Source organism: Onthophagus taurus, chromosome 11 (genome assembly GCF_036711975.1).
Source record: "Onthophagus taurus isolate NC chromosome 11, IU_Otau_3.0, whole genome shotgun sequence".
Lineage (NCBI taxonomy): Eukaryota > Metazoa > Arthropoda > Insecta > Coleoptera > Scarabaeidae > Onthophagus > Onthophagus taurus.
Genome location: NC_091976.1, coordinates 7,296,214 through 7,309,032, shown reverse-complemented (window position 1 = coordinate 7,309,032; position 12,819 = coordinate 7,296,214). Strand labels below are relative to the sequence as shown.

The window sequence follows — 12,819 nt, the reverse complement described above, 5'->3', positions numbered from 1 at the left end:
TAAATATTTATATATACATCGATTTTTATGTATGCTGAAGTTTGTAGTCGCCTGTTTATAAATATATTTTATTTAGTTGTATTTTTTTTTATTTTAATAAAATAGAGTTTTTAAATCTTTAGATGTTATTTTGATTATTATTGAACCTATTAAAAAAATACCGACTTTATATATAATTTAATATACTATTTTAACAGTAGTACAAAATGCATGCATATTTTAACATAAACTTTGCATATTTTTATATGAAATTTGCATATTTTCTTATATTTACTGCATATATATGCGCATATTTTGCATAAATTTTGTGCATAAAATTCCGGACTCTAGTGATCATAAATGGTAAAAGGTATATAAATAAATTTTGTGTCTTTTAAAAAACACTTTATTTTAATACATCTAAATATATAATCTTATTCAAAATTATATAATTCTTCATGTTGTTTCAAATGTGTCTTCAACACGTAACTTTGTCGGGCTGAATAAGAACAATATTTACATTTATATTTTTTAATCCCTAAATGTATGTCAAGGTGGGACTTTAATGTAGATTTTTGGGCGAAACTTTTCAAACAAATCGAACATTTAAAGGGTTTAACATCAAAATGTAACTTTTCGTGTTCGGTTAGATGACTTTTTTGAATGAAACGGATCTTACAAGTGCCACACTGAAACGGTTTTTCCCCAGTATGAGTTCTTAAATGAGTTTTCAAGTCTGCCAACCGACAAAAAGTCTTGGAACATAATCTACAGCTTTGATCCTTGTCTCCGTGCAGTTTTAGATGGGTCCTCAATGTGCTAGATTGATTAAAAGTCTAAAAATGAAACAAAATTTAATGTCAGTTCTAGTTTTAGCTCAATATAAAATCTTCTTAACAGATAACGTGTATCGGTTAAAATTCAAAATTAAAATACGGATTTAAAGCTTTTATAGGCAATATCAAATTGTGTAAACTTGAGAATGGTGTAATACTTGACGAAAACAAGAGAAGAGGAAAAAAATGGAAATAAAACCAAGACCGGAAACAGAAAGAATGTTCTGATGAATGCGACACGTCTGATGGGAAGGATGAGGATCTATTTCTTCATTGTGATGGCAAAATAGCTCACATGTTTTGTGATCTTAATGAGTATGCAGGAGTATGCTTCAGTGTCTGATGTTTGTAGAAATTACAGTAGACACTAAAACGAAATTGGGGAAAATTCCACATAATCTAAGTGATCTCACACCATAGCGGTATGCCCGATAAAGTTCTCTCGCAATCCTAACATAAAATGAAAATTGACTCGCTTATTATCACCGAACAGTATGGTAAAGAACCAGGGTGATTCACGATTGGTGCTGTTACCATCCGGCTTCTAACTTTCCTGCTTACTCAAATTTAAGAATTTGCTATGATCGAACTCCTAGGCTGATAAAATATTATAATCAGCTCAAACTTCAGTTGGAGCAGCGTACTACTAACGGTGAACCTGACCTCTGAATACGCTATACCAATGGCACCCCGAAAATCGTAAAAAATATTTTAAACTGAATATACCACCCAGTTATAATGTCTTGTTATTACCAAAATGTCAGAGGTGTTCGTACGAAGACACCTACTCTTCTGAATTCAGTGTGTGAGTTTTGTTTTGATGTTGTGGCCTTGTGGGAGACATGGCTATCCAATGATATTTTTGATGCTGAATTTTGTCCCGGTGATTGGATTACGTTTCGGAGGGATCGTAACTTTTCTGCGCTTGGCCTGTCTAGGGGGGGGTGTTTTGACTTGTCTTAAGAACACCCTTAAAGCAAGTCAGCTTGATCTCTCTGATTTATCCAGAGTGGTACCAGTAATTGATGTGGTAGGAGCCAAGATTCAGGGTGTACGTGGGAAAATAATATATGTATTTGCTTTATATATACCACCTTCTGTCAGTTTTGATGCATTTGAACTATTTTTTGACACGTTTAATTTATTTGAATATCTGGCTAATGAATGCGTTGTTCTTCTTGGTGATTTTAATGTCCCCTCCTATGCTTCCATTGGTACCAATGATAGATTTAAAACGACCTTTAACAAATTTCCGACATTTCCATGATTTTCGTCAGTACAATACAATTGTGAACATCAACAATCGTTTACTTGATTTGATCTTTGCCAATATGAGCTGCGCAGTCACTCGCGATCTCGATCCTTTGCTTGCTGAGGATTCCCATCATCCCGTTTTAGCGATTGTTTTGGTTTATGCTCCCCAGGTTTCTATGTTTAAGCAACGGGGCGTACCCACCTACAACTTTAGACGTGCAGACTATCCTTTGTTGTATCGGATGTTGGGAGAGGTGAACTGGTCGGACCTAGATGGTATTGGAATGGTAGAAGATGCATGCCGGCTTCTTTATAACAAGCTACACGATGTTTTTGATTTAGCAGTGCCTAAAACTGTGAGAGATTCTACGAATCGTCGTTGGCCTGCTTGGTTCACGAGGGAAGTAAAGGATTGTATTCGCATGAAGGAGAATATGCGCGCAAAGCATAAGCGTACTGGTTCACTGTATTGTAAATCTCTATCGAAACACCTCATTACCGAAGCATATAATGCGTACATGAACGATGTAGAGCGATCTTTGATTTCTGATCCCAGTACCTTCTGGGCCTACGTTCGGACACGGAAGGGCGGTACTCGCATTCCAGGCCTTATGACAAATGGAAACCTGGAGTTCAGTTCAGGTCGAAGTATTGTGGACGCTTTTTCTGATTATTTTGAGTCCGTTTATATTCAATCTGATCCTGTTTTTGTGGGGTCTGATTTCCCCGATCATAGTCTTTGTTTGTCAGTGGAGAGCTTCAGCTTGGAGGAGGTTGAGGATGCGTTGAAGCGTGCAAAGAATACTCTTACTGCGAGAGTTGATGGGATAGCGAGCTTTTTACTGGGGGACTGTGCTTTCATTCTAGCCGCCCCATTGCTCTCGATTTTCAATCTGGTTCTGTCTACATCCACCTTTCCGTCGTTATGGAAAGAGTCGATACGTCTGTCCAATTTTGAAGAAGGGCAACCCTGCTGAGATTGTGAATTATAGGCCTATATCGCTGCTGTGTGGTTTCTCGAAGACTTTTGAAACCGTTCTTTTCAAGCACATCTCATATCATTTAAATAAGTACATAAGCCCAGTCCAACACGGATTTGTTTATGGTCGATCCGCTGTAACCAATCTGATATGCTTCGCCCAATTTGTTGCTGATGTAATCGACGCTAGAGGGCAGGCAGATGCCGTGTCTCTCGACTTTCGGAAGGCGTTTGATCAGCTGGATGACTTTATCTTATTAAAAAAGCTGAGTAACTTTGGATTAAGTGCCCCTCTGTTGTCGTTAATGAAATCTTATTTGCTAGGTCGGCAGCAGTTTGTTAATTATGGCGACTTCACTTCCAGAGGATTTTCCAACTTCAGGGATTCCCTAGGGATCAACCTCAGTCCATTGCTGTTCCTGGCTTTTATTAGTGACATAACCGAGATCTTGGATTGTGAGAAGCTGCTATTTGCTGATGATTTGAAGTTATTCTCAGCTGTTGGGGATCTCAGCGATTGTGAACGCTTACAAGAAAACCTGTTTCGTGTTGAGGATTGGTGCCTTAGCAACCGTTTATCACTTAATATTTCTAAATATTTTACCATGACATTTTCTAAAAAATTAAACGCAATCGGCTGTGCATATCACTTGGCCAGTCAACCGTTGATGTCCGAACGTAAGTGCTATGACCGGGTGCTGTTCGACAGTGGATTGATTTTTAACGAACACATTCTTAACTTAACACTATGCCGTCCGGCGACACCACAGTGGTGTCGGGCGAAAAATATTGCTCAACGGCCGGCGTCACCATATTGGTGTCGCCCGCTTACGTATGGATCTACTGAGTAATCTGAATTTTCTGCCGGCGCCAAGCGAATAAATTTTTGCGAAACGTGCGGACGGCAAAGTGTTAATTGCTAAATGCTATAAAATTTACGGTTTGTTCGAAACTGTAAGGGTCGTGCATCAGATGTTTATGTACGTTGTTTTTTGCGTTGATTAGATCGCGGTTGGAGTATGCGATAATTGTTTGGTATCTATTCTATGAGTTTTACGCGAATGCGCTTGAATCTATACAGAAGACATTTTTAAAGTATTTATGCTTTCGACTAGATCGTGTTTACCCGCTTAGGGGTGCAGATTACGCGTCTCTTTTCGCGGTTTAGTTTTCTTTCACTACAACAGCGCAAAGTTGGTTACATAGTTAAAATTATTCATAAACTGTTGCATTATGATATCGATTGCGGCTGGTTGTTGGAAAGGTTAACCTTTCTTGTACCGCGTCTCAACGTAGGCTGTCCCCTCATGTTCTATAATTGCCGTAGTAATAGTAACACTTTACGAAAATCTCCTGTCTCGTTAATCTCCGATTACGGCAATCAGGTTTCGCCGCATTGCGATATGTTTTTTGATTCCTTGAACACGGTGGTTAGGGTAACTTTTGATCATTTCGGCATGCAGTAGATTGATAGTAGTTATGATTACGATTAGTTTATGTGGTTGTATTAGTTTGTATTTTTGCTTATAGCTATATCTTTTTCATTTAGTTCATTTAAATTTAAATATTGTGATGTTATAATTTTTTTTCCTGTAACTGGGTGGTACTTGCGGGAAATAAAGTCTTATTATTATTATTAACCTCCTGTTTTAGCTATGAAGAAACTTCATTTAACTATTAAACGCGCAGAAGGTATTTTCGACAGTAATGAAGAGACTTTGTCAAGTGACAGCGAGTTTTGGAAAAAGAGAATCAAGCAACAAACTGAAAACAGTATTACGACATTGATGACTCCAACAAGAGCATACATTAGAGAAATCCGAAGACCGCTTGACTCCGAGCAATTTTGCATCGGCAGAAGGTAACCAATAAAATGCCGTAATACCTATAGCGTGTTTCACCAAAAATAAAAGCGATAATCACTCGGCGAGCTCGTGGCATTGAAATTTAACAAGATGTGGTTATATAAATTACACTCAAAAACAGCAGTTTCCACAATTTGTATGTAATTCTGTGCTCATGTATTTCCAAAAAAGTCTTCAACAATGTGACCTTTGCGAACGTTTCGGTATTTCTGATTTTTCATTTTTTGTATTGTTTTAACTGCATAACTACCATGATAGTCGACGGTACATTTATCTGTACAATGCACGTATTTTAGTTCTTGTTCTAGTGGTTTTTGGCAATTTTTCGTAAGATGTTTATCAGTTCATTTGACACACCTTCGCTCCTTCTCGCAGTATTTCCAGACATGATCATAGGCTTGGCATCTTTTGTGTTGCGGTACCAGCCTAGAACTCCTAACCGGTAGAATTATTACCCTCATGCACGTTAGGATGAACATATCTACAGCTTTTTCAGTTTCCCTTTTTATTTTCTTAGCATCTTGAAGAAATCACCTTAAACCAAGGAGCGAATCAAGAAAGAAATCAAAATGTCTAAAAAGCAGCAACTAAAAATAATGCTGTGAAATTCCAATGATCTTCGACAGCACCAAACTACACTACCAAAAATACTGAAAGAAAACAATATTGATATATGTCTTATCTCCGAAACTCACTTTACACGAGTATTGTATATAAACATCAACCATTATAATATTTATCACACAATTCGCCCTAGTAATGCGGCTCGAGGTGGAAGTGCAATTATCATTAAAAGTAATATTGAACAATACTACAGTGATGAAAGTTCAAACTGCTAATGGCTTAATATCTGTAGCAGCAACGTACATACCGCTGAGACATAATCTCAAAAGAGAAGATTATCAGGAAATTCTACTACATCATGAAAACAAATTTATACTTGGAGGAGACCTTAATGCAAAACATATGTTGAGGTTCTCGCTTGATAAATACAAAAGGAAGAGAACTGAAACATGCAATAGAGGCCCTAAATTGTGAGGTGCTGTCTACTGGCAAGCCAACTTACTGGCCAACAGATAGAATTAAAATTCCGGACCTGCTTGATTTTTTTATTACAAAAAATATATCGCTTAACTTCCGTAAACAGAAGAAGAATTAGGGCTGGACTCAGATCACTCACCAGTAATTATTACTTTAAATAACAAAGAACCCTTTTTATCACTAACTAATAAACTCACTAATTGGAATCTATTTCAACAAACATTAGATAATAAAATCCATCTTAATGCTTTTATGAAAACAAACGACGATATTGACAATGAAGTAGAAAAGTTCTTAAAAGACATACAAAACGCAGCCTGCGCCTCAACATCTATTTTAACACCAAAACCAAAATCTAATATTTATCCTAAATTCATTAGAGACAAAATTGCAAAAAAACGGAAAGTAAGAAAGAAATGGCAAACGAATTGAATTCCTAGTAATAAAACTAAATTAAATAAAATAACAGCCGAATTAAGAGCATTAACAGATAGCCACAAACAAAATAATATTCAAAATTACTTAAAAGACCTTACTGACGATGCGAAGGCAACACTACAGCTTAAAGTTCCAAAAACACATACACCTCCAATTCGAAATAGTAATGGAAATTGGGCTAAGAGCAATCAAGAAAAAGTTAATTTGTTTGTTGAACATCTGAAAGAAACTTTTACATCAGACAGTCCAACAATTATGTTAAATAGTGTTCCTAGCATAATTCAAAGTGATCAGTAGCGTAATATACCATGTGTAAGAATGAAAGAACTGTATTATGAAATACAAAAACTAAATATTAAGAAATCAGTGGACTATGACCTAACTAACGGAGAAACATTGAAACATTTGCCAAAACGGGCGATTGCAAAACTATTACACATGCTTAATGCTGCTTTTAAACAGAAACGTTTCCCAAGTATATGGAAAGTTGCTAAAATAATAATGATACCAAAACCTGGTAAACCCCCCACATATGTTATAGTCTCCGATTTTTCTGGTGCTTTTTATGACCCTGAGAAACAGTAACGGCAATAATTATCATCTCGAAAAAGTACCTCCTGATCGTGATTTATGATAGGCCCTAATAGCGAACTAAGTCCAGGGACGCACTTCTTTTTTTTATTTTATTTCAATATAAATTATTTAACATTTCTAACCGGCGATTGTCGTTAATTCAAGATTCTTCACCAGTGTCAATACAGTTGTCACTTTCCGCGCATTCTAAGCTGTCGTCATCAGAAGAATCATCAACACTAATAATAAAACGCTGTACATGTGGGGACACATACGCATCTTCGACATCTTTCACGTGTTTTATGCACTGCGACCACAATTCGGTTGAAATATTATTCAACCGAATTGTACAACATTCCTCCCGAATTATAATAATAATAATAATAATAACTCACGCCGGAGTTTGGGGTTCGTCAACTACCTGTTTACATCCCCGTCTTTGTTCGTTACATGACTGCAATTAAGTCATAAAAACCACCAGAAAAATCGGAGACTATACATCATATAGGCCAATCTCATTGTTACCCTTACTATCAAAACTACTTGAAAAATTACTATTAAAAAGACTAAAACCTGTCATAGAAGAAAAAGCCCTAATACCAACACATCAATTTGGGTTTCGGAATAAGTATGCAACAATAGACCAAGCAAAGAAATTGTATATATAGAAGCCGCATCGCCTATGTTCGCCCGTATACCGGTTTGAAGCCAACGCAAGAGCATTTGTTTGGAAACAAAATTGACCTTGGTCCTAGCGACAGTGGCGTGTACGATTTAGATGAAATTGGTCAGACTTTATCCAGCGGCGTATCCAAAGAGCATCCTAATTTCTTATATAAAATTACAATTAAAAATTAATTGTTCAACTAACTACTAATTGAAAAATTATTGTCGTAACACTTTTATAAATTGTAGAATACATTTTTTTCTATATCTTTGTCAAGATTTAATAAGACTTGAAAGTATTAAATACAATAAATATAATGTAATTTTATAAATTAATCAGAGGACGTAGAAACAATATACTTGGTAAATGATACAAGAATGTATGTAGTATTTTGATTGATAAGTTTTATATCTAACTAAAAGTACTAGTATACTCTACATACAATATTTACAAAGAAAATATAAATAAATAAAAATGAAGAAAAACGAATCATTTATTGATTCGCAAGTAGGTTTATTTATTTTAGTGTATGCCTTATTCTACGGGCAATAATATTCGGGAATGTTCGGCGATAATCGGCCGCTGGTCCGATCTGTGCACGTTCATTGTTTCAACCGGTTTCGACAAGCGTTGTTAGTAAACAAACCGCGTGTTGCGTTGGCTTCAAGTTTTAGTGTTTACAACTGCTTCTATATATACAATTTCTTTGAGACCAAGTGCATAGATTCTATCGAAATAGCAATGGAAGAAAATAAAGTCTGATCCGCCGTATTTTTGGATGTTGCACAAGTTTTCGACAAAGTCTAGAGATGGTTTAAATTACAAACTAGACCAAATACTACCATCAACGTATAGTCAACTATTAAAATGGTATCTTTCTGATCGATATTTTAAAGCAGCGTTTCTTAAACTTTTTGATGAGTGAAACCCTCATCATTCAATAATTAGAGTTATTTTAAATAATATTTATTTGCTTCAAAAAGTACTTCCAAAATTAATGCAAAAGTTATTAAAATAACGTTTAATGGGAAGAGTGACGCTGCTTTTTATTACCGCAGATATACTTAATATTAGGCTTTATGGATGAAATTTGAATTCTCATGTCAGGTTCGGCGTCAAGTTTGTTGCGATATTTATTTTTTGTCGATACATAAGCTGAGAATCGCATTTCACACATATATGTAATAGGTAAAAGTGCCAACACGCCCTTTTGCGACAATTGAGGATATTCATCTTTAAAACTGCACCAAAATTACACTAACGGCATTGATTTAAATTTTTCTTGCAACTACGAATGAGATGTCATTTCAATCAAAGTTTCATATTCTTTTGACGACATGGTTGAAAGTCGTGTATTGATAATGAATGGGTTTTTAATCCACAGTTCTTGTTGATATTTAATCTGCCTGGCATTCGGAAAATATTCATTAAAAGCTTCACTTAAATCTTTCAGGTGTTGAAGAACTTCTTCAATAAATGTTTGTCCTATTTCAATCTTTTCCTCTTCCAAAGTCTTTTATAGTTGGGCAACTATCATATTAATTGGAGCGCCCACAAATTATCCAAAATTCTATCTTTTTCTTGAAAGCAAGAACTTTTTTGGTAGCAGTAAATACATTTACCTGTTTGCTCTGAAGTGCTTTTTCATTAATCGTTTTTGTAGTTTGAACCATAAATGTTTTTAACTTTACAAGTTCGTTAGACTTTCGCTTGAAAAATTCAACATATTTTTCGTTAAGGTCCCCATGAACAAATTCCAAATGTCGACGCATCTTACCTGGAGCCATAGAGCTATTTGGAAGAACATTGCTGCATATAATGCACTGCGGATCAGCATTACTGTTCATAAATCCTAAGGATATATAACTTTCATCATATCTCCTATGTTTTTTAGTACACTTAGTGCACTTGCAGAAGCATTTATAACTGGCTTATTTTCTTTTGGGGCGATTTGATTTGTATAGGTTTCATTGTTTTCATTAATATGTTTTTGAAAATAGCTAGACGTTGAAGCTGATGTTATGTAAAAAGTATCACGTACGATTCACGGAACTCTTGAGTGTTCTACACGGTACCCTAGGGTTCCGCGGAACAGAGTTTAAGAAACGCTGTTTTAGAGTAAAATACGAAAACGCTTATTCACTACATGAAATACAAGCCGGAGTTCCTCAGATACCAGAAACTTTAACAGCTACATTCGCAGATGACACAGCGATCTTGGCTGTTGCAGAAACTGAAGTAGTTGCAGCAAATAAGTTACAATTGGCCTTAAATTCAATAGAAAACTAGACCAAACGATGGCTAGTAAAATTAAATACAAATAAATCGACATACACCAACTTTACTTATAAGAAAGTAAACTACGTCCCAGTACACATAAATGGTAATGCAGTCCTTTACGCAGACACCGCAAAATATCTTGGTATGAGGCTGGATGCCAAATTCAAATGGAAAATTCACGTCAAAAAAAAACGTGAGGAACTTGATATCAAATTTAGACACCTATATTAGCTTATTGGCAGAAAATCAACGTTATCACTAAGTAACAAGTTGCTAAAATGGACGTACGGAATCTAACTGTGGGGTTGTACCTGCAAGATAAATGCAAGTCTGATTCAAAGATTCCAAAACAAAGTACTAAGGTGCATAGTGAATGCACCTTGGTATATAAGAAACACCGACCTGCATCGCGACTTGGAAGTAGCATCGGTGTCATCAGAAATTGCATCATTCGCATCTAGACATGAGAAGAGAATGCATGATCATCCTAACATTGAGGCCATCCAGCTTCTCGATAACGAGGATATCCTGCGTCGCCCTCAGAGTATGAAGCCGTTCGATTTAGTGACCTAGTCGATTCTAACGTGAGCAATAGTGCGGAATTATAACAAAAACAATAATACCCTAAACGTGTGTTCCGCGTATCGCAGTGCGCGCGTTTTGTGTTTTGATTAAAACGGTAAAAATATGACAATATTTATCTATATGTGTAAAGCAGACTGGACCACTGGGAAAAGCTGCAAAACATTATCTTTTCAATTTTCTGTCAAAAATAAGTAACTAATTAGTATGTATTTACTAGGTGTTATACAATTGTGCTATGCATAATATAAAAAAAAATTTAACATTTTTGCAAATTATTCCCAAACCGTGCAATAAAAGATTTATTTGACTTGCCAAGTAGGGTGGCTAAATACATATTGAATTTGGAGTTTCTATCTTGAAGTTTAGACGTCAAAGAAGCCTATACCACAACTAATGGGACATCCTGTATAAACCATCATTGTTAAAATACTATCATAATTTAAAGAAGTATACTGTAATAGGTTAGAATAGTAAAATAAAATAAATAGCTCATGAAAATCATTAGATTAAGTCATATATTGGTAGACTATGTACCAATAAATTGGTAGGGTTTGCAACAATGCTTGATAGCTTGTTTAACTTCTTCTACTGTTGAAGGTTTTATCTCTTCCACTCAAGACGTCATTCTTAGAACTTGACTATCTTCCTTCTCCTCTAGTGTCCCAAGCAAAGTTTAGATTAGTAACTTTGAAAGGCAGATTAGAAGTATAACTAGGGTTGAAACATGTCCTAACATGAGCTAAACTCACCACTTGAATTTCATTTTTCAAATTAATGTAGTATTATTAACCTTTACATACTAATTCATGTAAGATGTGTTAATATATAAAGTACCAAATAAATTTAGTTTACTTACCTTTCCACAAATATTACAAACATATCTTCTACATTCTCTGTGTATATTCTCATGCTGTTTTAAATTAGATCTCGTTTTTAATCTTTTATTACAAAATGTACAAATAAAAGGTTTCTCATTTGAATGAGATTTCAGATGAATCTTTAGCTTTGAATGGGTTTCAAATACTTTTCCACAAAAATTACATAATTGACTTTCAGATTGGACCTTTTCTCGTGGCACTTCAGATTCCATATCGATACTAATATCTTTCTGATCATTATTCTTATTATTGCTACATAAATGATGCAATAAGTGTTTAATTAGGTGTTCATTTAAAATAAAATTCTTTTTACAAAATTTACAACATAAATCGCCTTTAGAATGATTTTCTTTTTTGTGATGATCTAAATTTGGTGTTAATTTATTGCAAATTGAGCACCACTTGGTTTTTAATTCTTTATGTACAATTGAAACATGAGAAATTAATCCTTTTCTATTTATACCAAGGAAATTACATGATATACAATTAAGGTTGGAATAAAAGATTGTTTTTGCTTCTTTTATAGAGGCCATCACTTCATCATAAGTTATATCTGATAATAACTGAACTTGCGACTCATTTTGTACATTATTTTTTAATGGAGAAAAGTTTGAAATATCGTATTGTACACTTTCTAAATATAATTGTGTTCTTTTTGCAATTTGTATCAATGATGTAAAGCCTTCAAGTTTCTTTGTACAATCTTCACATAATGTTGTTAATGAAGTAAATGTTTCTGTTAACTAAAAGATAAATAATGTTTATTTGTATTTATTATTGTTTCTTATTACCTTAAAATTTAAAGGAAAATCCAACGAATCTAATCCTAATTTATCCATTTCAGTTATTTGATACATTAATTTACTTTTATTTAAACAAATTCGACACAATTCACTTATATTTTCATTATTTTGAGACATTATTATTAAACAATATTGGCTGCATAAATGTTTGTTGATGTTCGTCCTGTCAAAACAATCAAAGTGACAACCTAAGAAAATTAAACGATTATAAACTTAAATAAGGAAGTTAAATTAAAAAAATTATACAACAAATTAAGCGATAAATTAAGCAATTGTAAAAATAGTAAGTTTAATTTAATTTATAAATCATAAAATTTAATTTAAAATCGTGATGACATATATTAAAACTTAGATTGGTAGCTCTGAAATATAAGACAACGATATACAGAGTGTAACAAAAGTCTGTTATATGGCCTGTAAAAAGTTTAGCACTTATAAAATGTTATTTAAAGATAGTTAATTGAGTTATTGGGCATGAACACTTGTTCCCGGTAATTAACATACTGTAACAGGATACTTAAGGAATGTACTATCGTTGTAATTTTAGTAACGATTTCGGAATCTATTATAATAAGAAAACCTTTAATAGGTTTTGAAAGAGTGGGTAAATTCCTAAAATTAAACCGGTAAGAGTTTAAAGA

The 12,819-nt window shown here is 34.3% G+C and overlaps 1 protein-coding gene across 1 annotated transcript; it reads right to left on the bottom strand.

Annotated features, from left to right (window-relative positions):
* Positions 1–359: 359 nt before the first annotated feature.
* Positions 360–12,357, bottom strand: LOC111413427 (zinc finger protein 558-like). Its single transcript, XM_023044389.2, has 3 exons — positions 12,167–12,357; positions 11,354–12,118; positions 360–815 (listed from the first exon to the last, which is right to left on the bottom strand). Exons 1-3 carry the CDS (start codon positions 12,293–12,295, stop codon positions 414–416), a joined length of 1,296 nt encoding a protein of 431 aa, XP_022900157.2. The 5' UTR covers positions 12,296–12,357; the 3' UTR covers positions 360–413.
* Positions 12,358–12,819: the final 462 nt, after the last annotated feature.